Here is a 22,623-nt window from a genome sequence, read left to right as displayed (position 1 = left end):
AAAATAAAGAAGGGTATTATTTACATCCAAACATGTCGATAATCATCACAAATATCCTACTAAAAATATTCAATATCTTAAATAACAAAATTGTTACAAAAGGAATATATAGTTATTTAACGATCACATTATGGGGAAAAACTATCCAAAACTTGCAACAGAACATGGAAAACCATTGTCTGCCGTATACCAAAACTTCTCAAAGGGCCTTGCTATATTTTAAGGGACAATCTCAAAGTTCATCTGTTGATAACTAGAAACATACAACACTAGACATAAAATTATCTTCTGTATATCAACAAAATTAATTTCAGTAACCATTTCGTGATGATCTAAACTACCTACCTTATATCTTTGAATGGGGGTAGAGCAGGAAGACGAACTAGTAGAGTAGAACCATTGACACAGATTAGATCCTCCCTATCGAGTAAAAAATGATACATCTCCCCAGCAACCATCAAAGAAGGATATTTAGAGAAGTACACAAGTGCATCTACAAGATTACATCATCAGCTGTACAAAATGGTAACCATCATCCTACAGCTACTCACGCTGCAAATAACCTGCACGTTATACGGGTCAAATGTAGGGACATTATGCTTCTACTGCTGCTCCATCTTCAACTTCAGGATCTGAATCTGAATCGGCATCTGCTGCTGAGATCAATGAGGCTGACTGAATTTTCCCAGCATGCTCAAGACGCATCAGAATTACTCCTCTGGAGAATGGTAAGAGAGAATATATTAGAGACTAAGTAACATCTGAGATATTGATCAGGAGCCAAAAGCACTTCAGTGTACTGTGTTGTTTCTCCATAATACATTCATTTTCTTTTGAAGTTGTCAACATAATTTAATCACAATCGAAATTATGTGCAACTAAGCTATTTAAGGAAATCTAGATGATTTCCATTTGTGAAATAGAGAATATAGAGTTCTTCTGTAGCCCCTCTTAGGCTGCATCTTGTTTCTCTTCAGTAGATATAAGGAAAAAATAGAAAACCAGTACCACAGAGTTGATGTCTAGTTGCTTGTGACTCATGAAGTCAGATGATGTAATATTATACATCTCCGGTTATTTGGATACCTTTACAATCAGTCTGGCTCTTTTTTTCTCATGGCGAATAATTTTGTTAAAACGTACAATGAAGGTACAGAATATGTGCAAGAGACAAACTCCAACAGTTTAACTGCTACCCTAGACTTGAATTTCTTAAGCATATAAATATTATTATTTCTTATACCGACGTATTGTTCCTATTTTTACACACCGAATCAAGCTCCAATAACAAATTTATGTTTTTTGAGTTGATTCCTGGGTTGGATTTCAATCCCTACCTCTTCATATTTCTCATGTTTCTTGAGTATAAGGTTTCAATCTTCTTATCCCTGCTGCAATAACTGTTACTCCCTCCGTCCCATTTTATGTGGCACCATTTCCTTTTTGATCAGTCCCAAAAAGAATGTCACATTTCCTTATATGGTAATATTTAAAGGTACAATTCCTCTTTTACCCTTGTTGGTCCACTTAAATACTCTAATACATTTATGAGGAGACAGAAAGGTGAGTTTACTTTTTTGAAGGGCAATTTGGTAAACATTTCAAAGTCTTCATTATTTCTTAAACTCCGTGTCAGGTCAAATGTTGCTACATAAAATGGGACGGAGGGAGTACTACTTTTATCAGTGAACTGTAAAGCTGAGAAACTTGATTTTCTTCTTTACTTTTGTAGATAGAATTGCTGAGAGTCTTCCGATGCTTTTTCCCTCATTTACATTTCAACTCTTAGGGGTCGTTTGGTAGAGTGTAGTAACTTAGGGGTCCTAGTTGCATTATTTTTGTATATTAGTAATCTTTTTGGTAAGTTTTTTTATGCTATGTAGACCTAAAGAATCAAAGCAACACTTTGAGAATGAAGTGGTTTTGGAGGTTATTCAAACGATAATAAGAACTTATGGAGCTCTGTCATAAAAGCAAAATACGAAGAGAGTGACAATGGGATGACAAAGGAAGTTACCACTCCCTATGATGTTAGTTTATGGAAATCCATCCGATCATTATGGTATGAAGTCAAACCAAACACCAACATTAGTAATGCTTGTATTAGTTATATATAAAATATTTTTATGCATTTCCCAGATATACACACTCTGGTTCTTCAACAAAGTACAATAGCTGAATTGTGGACTCCTCATGGGTGGAATATTATATTTAGAAGGCACCTCAATGATTGGGGAATTCCAAGAGTTGTAGAATTCTTCAGCGTCATTGAACAATATAGTGGCTTGGAGACGGGGCAGGACTGATTGCAGTGGTTGGGGAACGATAAAGGGACTTCTAAAGTAAGTGCAGCATTTAGGAAGTTGAACCACCTAACTGTGCAGGCACCCAAATGGCCCTGGAAACATATTTGGAAGGCCAAGATCCTACACAAAGTGACCTGTTTTGTGTGTTACTGGCTAAGGAAGCTGTATTGACACAGGATAATAATTTGATGAAAATGGGGATTACATCGTGCTCTAGATGTTTTTTTTTGGGGGGGGGGGGGGGGGGGGAAACTGCAGAAACAGTTCATCACTTCTCATCCAGTGCAAGGTCACTGGCCAATTGTGGAGTCTATTCCCAAGGCTCAAAACATCTCATGGGTCATGCCTGGTAGAATGGCAGGGGGCCTTATACAGTTGGGAAGTAGCAGGATTACAAGCAAAGAACAGAATCAACACGAGAATCATTCCTGCTACTATTTGGTGGACTATCTGTAAACCTTAAAGAGTTTTTGAGGATAGGGAGAGTAATATGCAGAATCGTATTCTAACTTAGTGTTTTTGGTGTAATCAGATCTACTTTAATGACACTGTCTCTATCATTGATGTTTTAGGCTCATTATAGGGATAGGACAATGCCTTAGAGTTCATTATGTAAATATGGTTTTCAGTACAACTCATGTACTGATTTAGAGAAATAGAAACAGTTACCAATCTCAAAAAAGAGGTTACACCATGGGTTTTTAGTATTAGTAATGCAAAGGATTTAATACATGCATGAGCATTGTTAAAGATTCAATTATCCCTCAAAAGCAATTTTACATCTTTTCCGCCATAGTTGTGGAGGATGCTTCTGTAAATAAATATTTTTATACAAAACATACTTTTCTTAATACATCAAATCAAACAATGCATAAAAATATTTTATGTATAACTAACACAAGCATTACTAATGCAAGCTTTACTAATACATTCTATTTAGCATTATTTTTATACACTCTACTAGAGGTGGCAAATGGGCGGGTTGGGTCAAATGTGAGCGAGTTGAAAATGGGTAAACATAAAACGTGTAATCATTCAACCCACCCATATTTGATATGAGTAAAAATGGATTGGGAATCAATGGGTCGGGTAAAATACTAGTTTGCCCATATTTTGATGAATAAATAGTACTGTACTTAAGAATTCAATATGGAGAAATATTTTAGTCTTTTTTTAGATGAAATGTTAAACATGCTTCATTTAGTTTTATTCTATCATAAAAATTTAAAAAAATCCTATAACTTTTCAACATAAAATAAATTTATGTAATAACCAGATGAAAATATTTTTAATTTCAAAGTAAATAAATATTTGTATTTTAGGACTAAAACATGCTTAATGCACTTTAAGCAATGCCAACACTAATACAAGATTTGCATATTTTACACTATAATTGATTATCCAATATAAAATTAAATAAATTAAAAAAATGTAATCATAATTAACTAAAGAAATGTACATTTAAATTATATATTTTTGGAGGGTCAAAGACTTCACCTTTTCAATTAGAGAGAAGAATAGCTAGTTCTATAGAATAACATCAAAAGGAAGAGAAGTTACACTATTTTTAGTGATATCATGAATTTTAAGTGAATAAAAGTTAGGAGTTTAACTCATTTGGCTAATTCATACTTTACCCATATTTTTATGGGTCAAATATGGGTATCAACCCATATTTTAACCATGTTAAAAATCACTCACCCAACCCATTAAAATATGGGCGTTTGAGCGGGTCACCAAAATATGGGCTCATATTGCCGGCACTACAATCTACCAAACGACCCCTTAGTTTCCATCATTATCACTCTCCTATGCACAAACCCCTTTTCCTTTTTCACTCATCAACTTTTCTGGGTCTTTTGTTGGCTGATGTCAAATCATTTAAATATAAGTTTTCGAGCAAGCCAATAGACCCAAGCTTCTAACCTAAAATGATTTTGAGCTTTCGTAGAACTCAAGATGGTATTAAAATATAGTCAAACTACATCCGTATGAAAGAAGTAAGGACAATAAGACTCCTGGCAACAACGACAAATAGATCTTAAGCCTATAGGCACTCTAATGAACAGATAATCAGCATTCATAGAATGTACTGCTGCAGAAATTGTATACTTGAAAAGCAAACTATAGCACTACAGATCAAAGAAGACAAATGCTACAAGACACTGACATACCTCGCATACCGGGACTGGATAGAGATGTCCCGAACTTTTATGCGATTCACCGTTCCACTCTGGCTCACAAGAACAACTTGCTCATCACTCTCACCATCTTCTGCTTAAAGCATTTCAATTATTTATTATTACCACAATATTTTAAGTCTGCTAGTATTCAAAACATTCAAACAACGCAGAAGAATACAAAGGATTACGGTACCTCCAAAGGAGAATCCAACTACGAATACTGCTGCCAGGCGATCTTCAGATGAAAACTGAATAAATGCATCAGACGTATTAGTTGACTAAACAAAGATAATAAAAGTTAACCTCCCTCCTTTTTCATATGAAGAGAGGAAAGGCAGTGATAAGGATTTTTATCTTTGATTATACTTTCGCTTATAGCATTATGGTGTACCTTGTAACCAATTAAACCGACTCTATTCAAAGGTGATGTGCGGAATCTGCTAACTGGAACTCGCTTCCCATAACCGCTTTCTGACACGAATAGCAGCCATGGGCCATTCATGCTCCTTTTACTGGTACACAGCATATTGAAGATAAAGAGAGTGTTACAAACAAATCAAAGGGCAACAGAAAAATAAGGCAAGCTTTCAAAACAATTAATGCAAGACATCTGTTTTTTGGGCAACAAATAGGCAAGACATGCTGGTAATAATAATCATTTTTGGAGGGCCGATGGTGCTAGAAGAAGCAGCCTAGGGGAAAAAATCAACCTAGAGACTACCAGAGATGCGAAAAGCACAGAAGAGTACCCGTCAGTGCTAACACATGAAGCTTTACAAAAGAGGAAGTTTCAGATAGCCCTAAGGTAAGCAGAGACAAACAACCAACTTTTTCTGCATTGCAAGGTGATTGTTCAACTCTGGTCTTTAACCTCACAGGAGACCATGCGTGAACATATATCAGACCTACTCAGTACTTGGATTAGAAGAGGAGATAGCAAATCACAGAAGAGATGGTTGAGAGTAATTCCTTCCTGCATCTGGTGGACAACTTGGAAGGAAAAGAATGGAAGGTGCTTTGAGGACAGATTTAACTCCATCCAGAAGATTACGGAGAACTGCATTGCAAAGTTCCATTTTTATTGTAAAGAAGGAAAAATAGATGATGTAATTCAGTAGATTTCCTAAGATCCTTGTAATTAGTTTGAGTTTCCTAGGCTCATTGTTGATAGTTTTTTGGAGGTGGCCAGCAACAGCCCTTATGTTGAGAATAAAAGTTACCAATTTTCAAAAAAAGATTTTAAAGAATGTTAGATGATGTACTACAAAATCAAACACTCTTTTACCAACTTAATTCACACTAACATCAATTTCAGCAAAATGAAACCATAACAACTCACCAGATCTGGTGTCCATATTACTTCAGGCTTAACCAGGTATCAAGCTAGCCTTAAACAACAATCAAGACAACTAGGATATACAGAGTGATAGATGAAAGATTACTTTCTTTGATGAACTGCCAAGGTCACGTCCAGTTCCTTCTGCAAAGCATCTGGTATAATGTCCATGCTAGCCACTTTATCCCCATCTTTTAGTCTCATGGCAACAGAGCCTCTAGTATTTCTACCAAGTGCTCTTATCTGTGCAGAAATTAACAGTAAATGAAGGAAAATAAGTTATCAGAAGAATCAAGAATAACTCCAGTAACATGTAGATGTAGGAAAAAAAAAGTGATACCAACACTCTACCTATTTCATCATGGAAATGAATCCACAATAAAATTGAAGTTAGAAAGAGTGCACATGTAAGCACACTTACCTACGTAGTAAAACATATATATATCAAAATCCAAAAGCGAGAAAAACAAAAAAGGAAAAGGGGAACCAGATCTCTGAAGACAGCTGCAAACTATAAAATGCCCTTCTCTTTTATCAAGAAAAAGTAGTTTCGTTCTTAAACATGGCCATAACTGGTTGAATACAAGGGGTATACCGTATACCAAAAGATAACAAATCTACGATAAAATATGGTTAACTATAAACTCTGCCCAATAGTCTATGCAACCAGGAACTTCACAAGTGCACCAAAAGAAAATAAGAGAACAGAAACTACTCAGCTGGGAGAAACTCGACTCTATTTCTAAAGCTCACATATTTCTCTTTCCAAACAATGCACATTAATGTTCGTTAATCTTTTGCACTCTTGGTTCGTAATCTAGGTGATTGCCTCTATAGTAATTCAAATTTTTTGCCTCCACTTTCTAATTTGATTAGAAATTTTTTTACTTTGATAATTCCAAAAATCTATTTCATGTTCAAAATAATTTATCTGGGTAATTTAGTTATTCATCATTATAAGAATTTTTTTAGTTTCTTGAAAATGGCTAAATTCTTGGACAATGCATAAGATTTTTTGGAGGAAGCTGCATATATAACTTAGAATATAATATGTTTCCTTTTTTTTCAAAGAGTATTTGATTTGGTACTATTGTTGGAATATAGTCAACCTAAATGTCTAGGATGCTTATGCCAGCTGGTTATTGAGGAGACTTGACAGTGCAAACAGTGTGGATAACTTTTTGTATTTTGTTTGTCCCCTATCTCTAGTACAGTAGAGTAGTAGAGTTCCCTTTTGATTGTTTCACAGGTTTTTGCCAAGCTAGCTCCATATATTTCTGTTTAAAGCAGTTTTCTTGCACCAGTGCTTTTGTAAATTTGCATCTTCTTGATGCTTTCTAATATCATTAATTACTTTACCCAAAACAAAATATACAGTCAACCTAATATGTGCTTGGAAGTATGTTGTCATGTATTTTTTGACAAAGATAACAATATTGTCATGTATTTTATAAAAGGCCCAACAAGAACCGAATAAACTAACAACAACCAAAGCAACAAAAACCCACTTAAATTGGTTTTGTTTCCTTCTAGGGAAAAACTGAACCAAACCATCAATACCCCTAACCACAGCATTGGAACCCTTTACATATCCTTCCAAGACAGCTCTCTATTCATCATCCAGCACAAGAGACTTCCACTATCTCAATTCCCTTAACTCACAAAAAGAATCGCATGGGTTACCATTTACCAACAAAAAAAATCTCACCGAAGAGATGCAAAAGTAAATCTATTTGAGACAGTTATGTTCCATCTATCATGAGAAAGCAAACATTCTATATTCTTTAAATAATCTCACTACAAATTATGTATGTATCTCAACTGATTAAGTACAAAAACTGCAGCCAGACTGCAACAGGTAGGCAACCTCTCTCTCTCTCTCTCTCTCTTTCTCTCTCTCCACACGCACACAAATGCACAGATTAAGTACCCAGTATGCTGATTAGAACAAGTACAAATATTCAGATCCTGTAATAGAATCTTATGCCACTAACAAACTTGTTTCTGCATGAACTGAAGCACCAATTAATTTTGTGTTTTGGCACAGCAGCACAACAAACAATAACAAAGGCAGAAAACAAGGTACCCATGAAATAAAAGAACAAGAGAGTTTACATTTGCGCAAGGCGTCAAAATCACCATTCCATTTAGTGAAGCCATTGCAACAAAATCATTATTTGAGCAACATTTCACCCATTTTAATTCATCACCTGGGACCTGTCAGATCAAAGTATCATGTCTGAGCTTGCTTTGGGACCAAGAATCCTAATTCAAAGGAAAGAAAGGAGCAGACTAACCAATTGAATCGCAATTATTCCTGTAGACCTAATAGAGGCAAAATAGTTCAATGATACTTTTTTGATATATCCATTCACAGTAAGCATCACAAGATACTGATCTCCCGCAAAATCGCTAACAGGAATAATTGAAGTTATTCTCTCGCCATCAGACAAGGATAATATCTGATCAAGGGAAAGAATGAGAAATTAGGTAATGAAGGCAACAAGTAAAGCTTTCTGTAGATGGTAAATATTGACCTGAATTAAAGGAGTGCCAGCTGCAGTTCGGCTGCATTCAGGAATCTTGTAAGCTGGAGAAGAGTACACGGTACCTTTATCGCTGCCAATTAGAATCAAAACAAACATTGAAATAAGAACATCTGTGTGCCCATCATTGGCTAAGTCACCCACTAACACAGAACTGAATAAAATATATTGAGGGCTAACAATGATGTAATTAATGAGACAATGAACAGGATTGTAAGGATACAAAATCCACTCAAACCAAGTTCCCTCTTCCATAAATATAAATTGGGAAAGCAAAATGTCAGAAAAACAATTATATATTTGCTCCATTTTATATGCTGAAAAAATCTAGTAAACGCAGGTAAAAAGGTGAAAGCAAGTTTACCTAAAATAGAGAACTTTGTCATGGGCCCGGCAAACAAGGAAATCAGACATCGCATCATTTACTCTTAATTTACCAACTGATTTGCCAATAGTCCCTCGATTTTGTAGATTAAACGTGTCAGGTTTCATCCGTTTAACATATCCCTTCTCACTAATTGCCTGAAATCAAGGAGAAACAGAAATAAAAAACAAAGTGGAAAGCAAAAAAGCAACACAAAACCTTGAAACCTAGACAGAGCGCAGGTTGATTACCAGTAGCATTTCTTCATTCGGAATCACGTCTATATCTTCAAGATCACCGCTGTCTGTATCCTCTAACTGTGAACGCCTCGGAGTGAAATACTTGTCCTTTATTTCAAGTGCCTCTTCTTCAATCAACTAGTTGTTCATATTGCAAAAATTGAAAAGCAAGGAGACAAATGTCAACTAACAAGGTAATTGAGTATCACTAAATTACATCTAAATGGCATAGTATAAGGAGGTGAACAATCAAAATATCAATATACGACCTATTTGAAGCACCCCACCCCACCCCTAAATTGCTGACAAACACAAATGAAGAAAAGGAGCAATATCCAAAATGAATTAACTTGCTAAACAGTAGTAACAGGTTGCTTCTACTGCGTATTTCATAAGCTGGGTATTTCTATTAGATTGTTAAAAGAATTATGTACGAGTGGAAGGAACATAAATTCGACTTCTTGACAAATAATGGTACAAGAACAACCAATAAATAGACAAACATCTGGCATCTTGATTCTTTAAAAAACCAAAATGGTAGAAGAGCATTAAATTATAGCTAAGCTTGATAAGAAGAACAAAACCCAGTTCTCACGAGGCTACCTGGAGTATTTGCTTCTCACTAGACAAAAGTTCCTCTAACTTGGAAATTTGTGTTCTCAAGGATTTCCCCTCGTCGACAAACTTATTTCTCTGCATTATCGATACAGAAACAGAATGTTGGATGGAGTTCAATAACAACTAAAGCACCCATCAAATTTCCAAATGCAGCCTCATGACATACCTCGAGTGCTGTAAGCCTTCTCAGGCTTATATCTAATATAGCTTCAGCTTGTTTTTCAGTCAATTCAAATTCTGCAAGTGCAGGTTGATAAGAAATTTTGGCAGTGATTTCCTGCTGTTAGAAAATTATAAAAAGAAAAGCTAATACAATTTCCAACACAATTATGATCAGGCAATAGTGAAAAATCTAGCAACATGAAGATATACATCTGTAATACTGTTACCTTTTCTCAAATTGGCAGTTGCGAGCGCATGGCTTGATGCTTTTCTGATTGTATTGATGACCTCATCCAAGTTATCAAGCCCAATTATAATACCCTTAAATCACAACAGGAGGGGGGGGGGGGGGGGTAAATTCAGAACCTTTATTCATAAATTCAGCATATTTTACTTGGAGTTGAGTTATGCCCAAAACTTCTAAAGAGAAAAGAGATCCAAATTGTTAATAAATATTATGGAGGTACAATAAATCATCAGATCTATAGATGACTTGATAGAAACAAGACATACCTATTTACACGTGCCAAACACATACTGATTTTTGAGAGAAGTAAATTGAAACTACTCATATAAAATTTGTCCAATTTATGACTATCTAACCTAAAAACCTTAAGCTTTCAAATGTTCTGACTCCAGCATTCTAGAGACTTATCAACACGCTCTCCCAAAGTCTGTACCAACTAGAGTTTATTTGATAAAAATACTTGAAAAAGATAAGTAAATAGTTACAGGAATGGTTGCTTGAAAAACTGCCCGAAAATCACCTAAATGTCCTTATGACAGATAAACTCAACAAAAAGTTTCAATTGCCAAAAATTCATAGGAAAATTTGCTGCAAGACCAGCTGTCAGCAAGAGGCATTTTTGCCAAACTGTTGCAGGAAAGAAAGTATGGCACTTCCAGAACAGTGATCAGAATAGGCGCTTGCCATCAAACGGTTACTGGAAGAAGGAATGATATCCCAAGAAGGAAATTACAGAATGGAAAAGAACTTTTTCCTGGTAACTGGCGTAAGCCGTGCCTTCTCGCAGGCAGAACCTGTTTAGGCCTCTTCAATGATAGTAGAGGCTCAGACACCATGTAGAGAAATAAGAAAAGCAAACTACCATAAAGATAAAATAGAGTACACGACTATCCTATTCCTAGGTGTCAAACACAATACTCATATGATATTTGTCTAATGTGAGACGATATATAGCTTTAGAAGTTTAGGCTTCCAGTGTTTTAATTATAACATTGTACGGCTTCTGATGAAGTGCTTTGGTTGTCGCATTATTTGTTTTTGTTACTGTTCCTCTTTTCAAGAATACTAGTAATATTTCACTATTATTTGCCATTCTTCTTCACTTCTGGGTTTTCTTTTTCAAATTGCTCTGATATGCTTTATTTGAGCCGACGGTCGAACGGAAATAGCCTCTCTACCTCCACGAGGTAGGGTTAAGGTCTGTGTATACTCTACACAGACTACACTCCCCACCCCAGACACCACCTCACCACCGGTGAGATTACACTGGGTATGTTATTGTTGTAAAGACCTCTGATCAAAGAGGGGGGAAAAGGACAAACTAACATACCTCAACAATATGGTTTCTTTCTTGTGCTTGTGAAAGTTTATACTTAGCCCGCCTTTCAACAACAGAGCATCTAAAATCCAAAAATGCCTGCCAGATGCAAAAAGGTATAACAATTAATGTATTGATGATACAAGTCAAAGATCACCTTGATTGTAATTATCAAGGGACATCAAACAAATAACATTAAGATATTGGAAAACATAATGTTATTATATCAATTTGGGATGGAAAGAAGAAGGAAACAAAAGGAGAAAAATAGAGATGATTACAGAAAAGACAAAACTTACACAGTCATTGCTTAAACAGTCTTTAATGAAAAGTGAAATTATATACATACAAACCATTCATCATATTACAGGAAACATTTGTCACCTGGAGCAATTCTTTTAACCCCATCAGCTTTGGTTGACCATTGAGAATACTGAAGAAATGTTGAGTGATAAGTAGTTAGGTAATGGTATGAAACAAGTATGGATCGCAGTGAGCAACGTGGAATTCAATACGATCAAGCAAGATATGGAAAGAACTAAAATAGACATTGAGGACAATTTAAACCTCATAAGCCGAAAAAACAGCATGTGAAAATGCATTTAAGACCCATTGCATTGCAATCTATAAAATTGTGACCTCAGCAATAGACATATACTAGTTAATAATGTCAAATTTTGAGAACTCAGTTGCAACCAACTTCATTTCATTTGCCATTAGTATGCTATTAGTATCAGCTTAATTATTAAGAGGGGCATCTTCAGTCTACTATTGCCTATAGAGGACTATAATAAATGTAAGTACTTCTTTTTCATGGACAAACAATTTCATTAATGCAAATATGTTAAGAGAAAAGAAGATATATTGACTTCTGCTCAAATAAGAATATGTCCAAACGTCATTAACACTATTGATAGAAGTCATAAAAGCTGGAGACTGAAAATGCATCTGGCAGTACATCGCAGTCGGACAATACACCAAAACCTTGGAGAACAAGAGAACTCAAAATGTCTCGTGTTCAATTAACTATGCCAAGAGTCAGGCATGGAGAAGAAATTTCAAGCAGAGAGAGCATATACTCTAGAGCTATCATATGAAACTTAATATTTTAGCTTGGAATGTCAGAAGAGATTAACTAAAATAAAGAAAGCCGACTGTTCAGTTTGCTTGTCAGTGTAATATGGACCTTGTAATTGATATGGAAACCTTGATATATTTTGTGGGTTCCATGCACAGAGAGACAGGAACACTTTTGCTTTCTAGCTTTTTGGAGTTTACTTCTTCAGCACCATCTTAGTACTGAAGACATCAGCAATATTAACCTTATCATTTACAAAAAAGAAAAAAAAAAAAGAGCAGCAAAAACAGAAAGCAACAGGCGGAAAGCTATTATTGTACTTCTTGAAGAATAACTTTCAACGCCTCCGATATCAATATCATAGGACTTCAGGGCAGTCTATAGGAGAAAACGCCTCTATCATGCAATCGGTTACAGGGGGCAATCTAATCGTAACAGAGTGTTCCAGATGCTGGAGTTTCCTTCTTTTGCAAACAAATATATAGCCTCTTAAAGGGGGTGATAATCACTTACCCGACCATGTTGCAACTAAAACTGGATTGCAGAGGAGTAAGACGGTAAAGATTATTCAACACGATGGCTGGATCAGACCCTCTTTTAAGCTGGAAAACAATTAAAAGCCAACGATCAATCAGTGCTAAACATTAATACATTTAGAAAAAAATATTTAATCATTACAAATGAGCCATGGAATATGATGACATGGATAAATTGGAGAAAGAGAGAATGTTAGTGTTCTCACTACCTCAATGACTACACGCATTCCTGATCGATCACTCTCATCACGGATATCACTTACTCCTTCCAAAGTCTGACAAGAAAGGGAACAAAAACAAATCAGGTGCTGTGTTCAACCCTTGACCAAATCAAGATATCAGAGGAACTTAGAAAATAAGAGCACGTTCCAGCAAAGCTAAGTGTATACTAATGAAGATTCAAACAAACTTAAAGAAAACTACTGAAACTACATATTTAGACACTAAATTAAACAAAGGAAGGACCCCATGCTTATAGAACGCTACAGTTACAATAGGCTAAAAAATTTGATCTGTGTCGAAGTTTAAGAACCAAGGTAACAACATTGCAGAATCAGTATATATCAAGGGAGATGGTGTGAATTTTGATATACATTAAGTATAGATGGCATGTGTATTTCCCACAAAAGAAGGAAGAGAAACAGGGATGCTTCCCTAAAGAAATCTGCACTCTTCAAAAGTGTTGAGATTCTGCTCCACATAAAATGCCGTGTCAGAAAGAGAGGGTAATTCTCTAAACATAGAATATTATTGCTTAGGGAGCTCCTTTACACCAGATGAAAATAACTAGCAGACAACAAAAATATGAAAAGCAACACCAGATACAACAACTTATATGCCTCATCCCGACCAAGTTGGAATTCGCTATTTGAATCCCCATTGACCATGTCTCAGTTAAGCAAACCATCTACTATATAGCTTATTTATTTTTTGTAGACTGCCCACAGTAAAAATGGACTCCCATGTTGATAACCATAGAACACTGTAACCATTAAGTGCTTCAAGATTCCAAAGAGCCTTCAATGGAATTTATCATCTATCATATTTCTGCATGAGACTGCTAAAACATTTACCTCAAACTCTCTGTTGGCTGTCAGTCCCTTCCATTTTCAACTATCCCTTCGTTGAGTCAATAGTAGTTGTATACAGAATAAACAGTATGAAATCCAATTTCCCAGTCCTTTTTAGCCCCTGTAATTATTTTTGTTGATAACCGTAGTGTCCATGCCAACTTGTGGCCACTTCGGCTAATTCCAACATGCCACCTCCCACCAACAACTGGTTCACAGAGGATGGACGGAAACCAAATAGGCACAATAAGTGACATCTAGGTGGTCATGTAGCCCCACTACATGGTATATCACTGTGGTCGTGGAAGCAAGCATCTACTTAGCGTAGACTTATTATATGTACAGATAAAACAGGCAAGATAATTTTTTTAAAATCAAATAGCAGATATGTCAGAAAGGGGAAGGATATCAACTATCAAGATAACAAGGGTGCAGAGAAAACCATAACAAGTTTATTCTTCTGAAAGAAGGGAAAACACAACAACATACCTTGCTCATCAGAGTAAAGTATATCTTTTGAGGATACAGAGTAAAGTATATCAGTAAGTGGATTTTTTTCCTTCTTACACAAAGAGACAGGAAATAAGTGGAGAGGGGCAACAATAACATATGCCACTAAGTTAGTGGCACTAACCAAAGTAACACATTGAACATTTGTTCTCTTTTTCCGGAAGGAGCTTGGTATATAATTGAGAGAAGGGTAGAGAAGCAGGCTTATGCAAACATGTGAGCCAACTGGAGTCGCACCAACTAATAGCCTGCTTGGGGAGCCAAGAGTTTGTGTATTTTCAAGGAAGTGCTTATTTTACAGAGTTGAGGTGTTTGAAAAAGTTTTTAGGAAAAGTAGTGCTTCTAAGTATTGGCATAAGTTGTTTTTCTTTTTCTTTTTTTTGATAATGTGTCATAGGGTGTTTTTCATAATTTGAAAAAAGTAGATTCCCCCCCCCCCCAAAAAAAAAATTTTTTTGAAACCTTGGCCAAACACAAATTGTTGCTCTAATATCAGCAAATGTGTTTTACAAATTGATTACCAAACACGAACTTCTATCCTCTAAAAATACTTTTCACTTTTTCAAAGAGCACTCCTGGCTAAAAGCACTTTTCAAAATAAGTAGATTTTGTATGCTTGGCCAAACATGTGACTACTCCCATGAAATCCCTAGTCTAATAACAAAAACACACGTTACTAATCAGAAAGGTACCTTATTTTCCACAAGATCAGCAATTTTCTCAACAAGGGACGCTTTGTTTGTTTGATAAGGAATCTGTTTCATTTATAAGAAGCAAATATCAACCAGATTAAAATTGCAAACATCCACTTCTAACATAAATATACTAAAAAAACAGAGATAGGAACCTCTTGGATAATTATTGCAGCACGTTTTGTCTTGGCGTCGAGTAATTCAATATCAGTCTTCCCTCGAATTACTACTCGTCCTCTTCCAGTCCTATATGCCTCCAAAATTCTTTACAGACAAAGAATATAAATCAGTCACACTGTTCAATCTTGCATAAATAAAAGACCATATATTTCATTCCGCTAGGGATCTTAACCTTCCTAGTGAAAGGAAACAAAAGAAAATCTCTAGGAAGATGGACTTTAAGTTCTCAGGAAACAAGAAAATGTACAATGGCATGGAAATGCGCCTCAAACTCTCACGAACCAATAGGAGAGAACAATCAGATTATAAAATTTTATCACTAGCTTAAAAAAAGGATGATCTCTCAAGGAGTAGATTACCATCAAAACATGAAATGCAGCAGAAGAGCCATGTACTGATATAAACTAACAATTTCTAACAAAAGGATTGCCAAACCAAATGAACTTTTTTTACAAGTATATCTAGGTTCATTCCTTTCCACTGTGTAGCCATGAAATTACCAAACCGCCAAACCTCTGAGGATAAAATTTATTTTTTAACACTTTCAGAAAAAGGGCATAAGGAACGATCAAGCAATATTCCAGCTGAGTAGATGCTTTAAGCACTATATGACTTCCTAGCCAATCATATATTGTTAAAGAAAAACAACTACCACAAGTACCTATTCTTATAAGAAACAACTACCACAGGTACCTATTCTCAAATATGGCAACCTAAAGATAAGGGACTAGACAGTAGACACATCTAAGACCCATTTATACACTAGACATACATCATCAATTTTCTTTGTGTTATCCACCAAAACAGCAGTCACATGTCAGAAGTCTTAGAGGATCTTCAAGGAACTGCCGCAATAAGGGGATTTTAAGTACTAAGCTCATCCAAAAGTATAAAAAGCACTACTCCTGCTTATGTAAAGTATCCGTGAGCTAAAACAAGGACTCTATGATATGTTCTCTTCCATATTTATGAGTAAGTGGCAAGTGGGAAGAGAAATAAGTAGGAGCTCAGAAAACCTACCCAATGTTGCCCATAATTATTCCGCCAGTTGGGAAGTCAGGACCAGGCATGTACTCCAACAGTTCTTGCAGCTAGATAGAAAACAAGAAGACAGTTATCGCAGTCTTCACACAATTAAGTATATAAAGCTCTGTTGTTCAAATAATGGTCTAAAGCTATGAAATGATTCCAATTTCAACAGTCAACCAAAACCCCAGAAAGGAATGGAACACAAAACAGAACAACCAAAACCCCAGAAAGGAATGGAACACAACACAGACAACTTTGAACAATTTTGCATATTACAAGATTCAGTTATATATATTAAACTTGAAACACATAAAAGCTCCCAGTATGTGAATGCTCAATAATTAGACAATGATTATGTACATAATCCTCCTATTCTGCAAGGCAATAAAATTCACACAAGAACTACAAGGGAAAACAACAAATCCAGATGTATATATCAGAATCTTACTGCAAGTCGTACAGAAGTAGCATTTGGCACCTAAAAACATTGCCAAACAACAATGTTTTTTGTTTCATAAGGTGATGGTTATGAAGTTGATGACCAGGGTTATAACACAAAAACCTAACATGGAAATTAATATATAATTGGTATAACAGACAACAAACATTTTGAACACTTGTCTATCCACTCTTCTTTTTTCATTACGAAGGAAAGCAAAAAGTGATTTCACACACACAAAAAAAAAAAAGTAAGGAGGAGGCAAGAGGATATATCCATAATCTATGAGCATGTATCAAGAGGTATATATCTACCGTGGCTTCTGGATTATGAATCAGTGCAGATAGCGCATCCACAAGCTCCCCAAGATTATGGGGGGGAATATTGGTAGCCATGCCAACCTGAAAACAGCAGAGTGTGGAAAAAACTTATCACATTTGAGAAATGCTTCTGAAATTTAATTGCCCGCTGGAAACAGGACATTAGAATATGGGGCCATAAAAAGATACTAAATAGCTAACAAGTGAGTCAATGATTCACCGCAATCCCAGAAGCACCATTTAACAACAAGTTAGGAATACGAGCAGGAAGTAACGATGGTTCTTTCTGAGAGTTGTCGAAATTTGGGACAAAGTCTACCTGCAACACATCAACCATAGTGTAAGGAAACCCAAGACAGAGCATCCGTTCACTGTAACTTATTACACATTTTAAGAAGAGAAACTGACTGTGTTCTGCTCCAGGTCTGCTAATAGCATGGCCTCTGTGAGTGCCTGAGAAGGAACAATGATGAGCTTAATATATTTCCAAGAGAATGTTAATGAAATTGTAGCGACAGTAATAAACATAGCCGTTTGGAACAATTCATCGCTATTAATTCCCACAAGGAAGTAATATCAGTAATTTAAAAGAATAACCCGGAATTTTTAAAAAAAAAAAAAAAGCATAAGCCAAAAAGCAATTAGTCACGTGATATGCATTTATTAAGATCCTTGAGAAGTAAAAACATATGCAGGTTTCGGACATCAGTTTCACTATGACATAAAGAAAGCTGCTACATAGAAAATCAGACATAGAACTTTTATCTGAACTATGTAATCATATAGCTGAATTTATCAAAATTTATGACTTTTGAACGGTGATAAAACCGATATTTCTGACTAGATTCAGGAAAAGATAGGAGATCCTAGTTTTTATTCTCTACCACTATCAAACGCATTCTATGCATGAGTCTCATTTGTGCATACTCATAGCCTTTAGGATTCGAGTCTCTCGGAATTTATTACGAAGCAACGATTTTCAAATGGAAAGCACAACCAAAGATTCAGAGAACATATAAAAGCTAGTTTAACCTACTTCCAGACGGCATTCAGTGTAACGCATGGCTGCAGGAGGATCTGCATCAATTGAACCAAAGTTTCCATGCCCTCGAATGAGTGGAGACCGTAAGGAAAAATCCTGAAAAACATTATATTACAAACCTTATAATAAAAGTAAATAATACCCAGTAGAGCCAAGCACACTGCAAAATGTAGAGCAGAAAAAACCTAGGCCAATTTTTTCATAAGGTAAATTAATTTTATTAATGGAAGGTATATCCCCAAATACAAGTAGTATATAAAAATGTAGAGAAACCAAAACCAAAATATGGTTCTCTACAAAGGTCACCAAAATCATATATGCAAAAAATAGCCTCATGGGTACACCCGAAAGAAACTAGAGATAAGAGGTTACTCCTCACATGTACAATCATTTTTTACCCCTTCAAAATCTCTTCTATTCCACTCAATCCAAACTAACCATTAATTGCTAGTGAAACTACATCCCATGCCTTGGGTCTTGTTCTCCTTCTTCCGAAAACCCAGTTATACATTACCTCCTTTATTGTTCTTGGCAAAACCCACTGTATTCCAAACCAGTTCAGGACCTCCACCACAGATACATACCTACTTGACAATGTAATAGTAAGTGCTCTACATCCTCTCCTGAACATTTACACATACAACACCAGCTGACATGTATGATGCTCCTCTTCCTCAAATTCTAACAGCTAATACAGCTCTCCAAGCAGCCAAACACACGAAAAAGGAAAAAAATATTGGGTGCACTCAGGATCCCAACTGGAAAATGAGGAAAATCCACTTTTATGATCTAGTCCAAGCACTTAATGATGAGTTCTATGGTGAACTCAAGATCTAGATACTCGGGGCTCATTTAGGTCATAGGAACTTTACAGTCCTACAATTATGAGCACCACCAAAATGAACTTATAAAGAGGTCTTGTCCAGCAAGATCCACATAAGCTTTCCATTAGAGGAACTACTTTTAACATTTTACAGGAGGAGATAAAGCAGTTTGTCACCCTTTTTTTCAGATGTACAAATACATATCCTCCCACAAGAGATAGATTGACTCTTTGGGATCTCCTAAGATCTTCTCTGCCAATGGATGACCAACTGACTTCAGATAGCATGCCTATTCCTCCCCGGCAACACCCCACCCCACCCCAATATATATAAAAATACCTCACAGATACTCGTGAATTCTTATTGAGAAGATATTTTTGGATTAACAGCAGACAGAGGCTGAGTTTTCATTCTCGCAAAATATATGCTCATTCAGAGATGTAGATCAACAGAACAGTCTGCTTCAGTTAATTTTACGACAAAAAACTACTTAGCCTACCTTTTTCTCCTTTAATTTATCCTTGGTCCTAGCCTCCTTGCTCATGATTTCTGAGGTTCTAGAGTATAACGGGAAAATGAATTTAGGACATTAATAAGGTAGAGTGTGGTGATCTTTATGGAAAAAGGGAAGGTAGAGTGTTTCTGTAAAAAGCATTTATCAAAAAAAAAAAAAAACTAATTGAATCATTCAACAGAGCTGCAATACCAAGTTAGTTGGGAAGGCATTATGAATAATCTGTATCCATTGAGCTCTATTTCGATATACTTTTCTTTCTCAAGAAAGCTTCTATATTGTACTAACACTAAATAATTTGTCTTCAAGAAAAGTTAAAGGTTTACATTCAAAATTAATACTTACAAGCATGAATCTTTTATACAACTATTGGACATTGATAATCCTTTGGTAAGATTTAGTTTATTGGAACATTACCTGGGCCATTCGGACCAAGGAATCATAGACTGCATTGTCTCCGTGAGGATGAAATTTACCAAGAACCTTAAATAGGAGAAAAAGGCAATAAGATACTTGCAATAGGGATGGCACGAGTACTTCCAGCAGATATCATGTATGTGTAGGAGAAAGAAGAGATGGACTACAACCTCTCCAACAACTCTCGCAGATTTTTTATACGGTTTCTTAGAAGAAAGCCCCAACTCATGCATTGCATATCTGTCGCCAAAATATGATGACTTATAAATCCAGCACAGATTCAAAGGATAAGAAGGCAAATATTACAGAAACATCTAATATAAGCAAAGAAAGCTTTACCAAACAAACCTCTAGTCCACATTTTCAAATTAGAAGTTAGTTCTACACACTTGCACGTGATCAACATGAATCAGATAGAAGATTAGGCTTGTGGGTATATTCTTTTACAGTAAAAGTTTGTTGTTAGCAAAAGTGGGATAAGGTGTATACCCAGAAATGCATTGCTCATATACATTTTCAGAATTGAGTGAGTAGTATTTTCTTTTAATAGTTTTGGTGTCCGGGCCAACTTGCCCACACCTCCTCGACTAATTCCATAGGAGACATGTCAACTCCCACAAGCACAGGTATATGTAATTCAATCACCAAGGCTGGGACAACTGAAATATCATATTGCTCTCCTCGACCCCTCTAAAAAGTTACTGCTTACCAAAAAAGTCAAAACAATTTTATGTTATTAGATATCTTATTTTGACATAGAAAAATTAAGTTTAGGAGTATATTAGGCACAGCTTCTAGTCATGTCTACAATTTCTTCCACAAATAAAGTAACATGTGTCTGGTTCAGCTCTGAGAATCACCAAAAATAAGCAACAAAGACTAGCGAAACTAGAGTAATTTTTTCCAATTCCTCCAAAATGAGCTTTAATACACCATTATCCCTTCGGTTACTTCCATTTATCCACACATTTCTCAACTAAGAAAACTCACAGTATTCGCCTGTGCACTGGCTTCAACCCGTCCCTAACATCAGGCAAAGCGCGACCCAGCAGCACTGACATTGCATAAGACATGTATGCCTCAGTAGCCTCCTTGTGAAGCTCGGTATGTACAATTCTCTCCCCTCCTCCGCCCTCATTTCCGTCTCTATCTCTAAGAACAACACTTCCATTACCTTCCTCTCCAACCTCCTCTTCAGTGACTTTCCGCCGGGCACTTACCGGTCGGACATGCTTCCTCGACGGAGTAACTGATGAAAGAAACCGGAGCTCCGACGAGGCTTTTCGGAGCCCCGAGAAGCGAGATGGTATTGCAGTGAAAGTGAATTGGTGGTGGTAGCAGCGTAATAGACGAATGCCAGTTGAAAAGGCCATGGAATTGGATTGTACAAATGAGGTTTGAGGGTTAAGCGTGTGAAGTTTCATGCATAGAAGCTGAAGAAGTTCAGCTATGTTGGGGACGAAGATATGTCGGATTGAAGTGTGCTAAAACCCTAGTGATTTTGGAGAAGGGTTTATTGCGCGCCAAGATTAGGGACCTTGGCTGGATGCCTATCTTAAGTGGGGTTTTGCCCAAAATTGGGTAAGTTTTACCATATGTGAAATTTAAAAAAGAAATATTTCAAATTTTATATCAAATATAAAAATAAGTTTTTTTTATATAGTAGATCAACTTATTATTAATTTCAGAGTAAAAACGTATATAAAAGCTAGAATTTTCTATTATTGAGACACAAAGAGTGAATTTTAGGTGATTCGTGATAAAAATAGGGGTTGATTAAATATGTTTATGTTGATGTTGTCACCATTGATTCGCGAATCAAAATGTGTCATTTTGTTAGGAACTTCATTTTGCTCTGTGTACACATGTGCACGTGATGGATCATTAAGAGGATGTGCATACAATTATCAAAAATTAACACATGAGAGTTAGATGTGTCTTGGATATGTTGAAAGTCTTGTTTGACAGCTATATTAATTTGCAATGATGTGAAATTATAATCTATTGCAAGTTGTAGATCGCGGAGCAGTGCGAATGCTTCTGTGTGGCAAAAATGTATTTGCATTCACTTCTTGCAAATCAATTATTTAGTGTCATATAAATATCACGAAAGACACCCGCGATTCCTTGAGTATGGGTATGAGGGTTGAAAGCACCATAAGTGTTTAGCTTAATAAATTCTTTCCGTGAAGGAACTCAAAAGCTATAGCGGTAGTCATAGAATTAGCTTTATCGTTGTTAAACTCTAGATAATAATATTCTAGTGTCAAGTTCTAAATTACTGCAGTATTAGGCTGTGAATATTTGTGCAAAAGGATGCGGTGTTCCAAAAAATGCCATAAAATTATTAAAAACAAGTTAGTATAGAGGTGATTAATTTTAAATAGTCAAACAGTTCTTAATTGTTTTTTTTAATTGTAGATATAATAATATTTGAAGTTTGAATATGTACATATTACAATCCAATAAAAGCGTAAATATTAAGGAACAAAAAGTTGTTTTTTAAAAGTTAAATCAAATTTATTAGTTTCACTAGTTATTTGCTTGAAAGGATTAATATGTATTTATCGTGCGAGAATATTACAAATATTGTGTGGAAAAATACTGAGATGTCTTTAAAAGTATATTATTCAATAATTTTTGATTGTCTAAT

At 35.8% G+C, this 22,623-nt stretch overlaps 1 protein-coding gene across 2 annotated transcripts; it reads right to left on the bottom strand.

Moving 5' to 3' along the window:
• Nucleotides 1-54: 54 nt before the first annotated feature.
• LOC101251225 (DNA gyrase subunit A, chloroplastic/mitochondrial) lies at nucleotides 55-21,569 on the bottom strand. 2 transcript variants are annotated; one of them, XM_069288458.1, is made up of 28 exons: nucleotides 20,961-21,549; nucleotides 20,141-20,210; nucleotides 19,971-20,036; nucleotides 18,210-18,311; nucleotides 17,582-17,626; nucleotides 17,394-17,492; nucleotides 17,168-17,254; nucleotides 16,406-16,476; nucleotides 15,361-15,469; nucleotides 15,206-15,268; nucleotides 13,143-13,208; nucleotides 12,911-12,999; nucleotides 11,704-11,752; nucleotides 11,332-11,418; nucleotides 9,982-10,075; nucleotides 9,759-9,829; nucleotides 9,578-9,667; nucleotides 8,987-9,112; nucleotides 8,736-8,893; nucleotides 8,363-8,444; nucleotides 8,263-8,287; nucleotides 8,123-8,142; nucleotides 7,941-8,042; nucleotides 5,932-6,068; nucleotides 4,881-5,001; nucleotides 4,683-4,737; nucleotides 4,481-4,580; nucleotides 55-718 (listed from the first exon to the last, which is right to left on the bottom strand). In XM_069288458.1, the coding sequence occupies exons 1-28, from the start codon at nucleotides 21,392-21,394 to the stop codon at nucleotides 595-597; spliced, it is 2,742 nt and encodes a 913-aa protein (XP_069144559.1). In that variant the 5' UTR covers nucleotides 21,395-21,549; the 3' UTR covers nucleotides 55-594. The 2 variants fall into 2 exon arrangements, with proteins under 2 accessions (XP_069144559.1, XP_004230064.1); XM_004230016.5 differs by having other exon boundaries at nucleotides 8,123-8,287; nucleotides 20,961-21,569.
• Between the last annotated feature and the right edge of the window lie 1,054 nt (nucleotides 21,570-22,623).

The sequence above is a fragment of the Solanum lycopersicum genome, chromosome 1, assembly GCF_036512215.1.
Source record: "Solanum lycopersicum chromosome 1, SLM_r2.1".
Classification (NCBI taxonomy): domain Eukaryota; kingdom Viridiplantae; phylum Streptophyta; class Magnoliopsida; order Solanales; family Solanaceae; genus Solanum; species Solanum lycopersicum.
The sequence above is the reverse complement of the archived record's forward strand: the minus strand, read 5'-3'. Positions and strand labels throughout refer to the sequence as shown.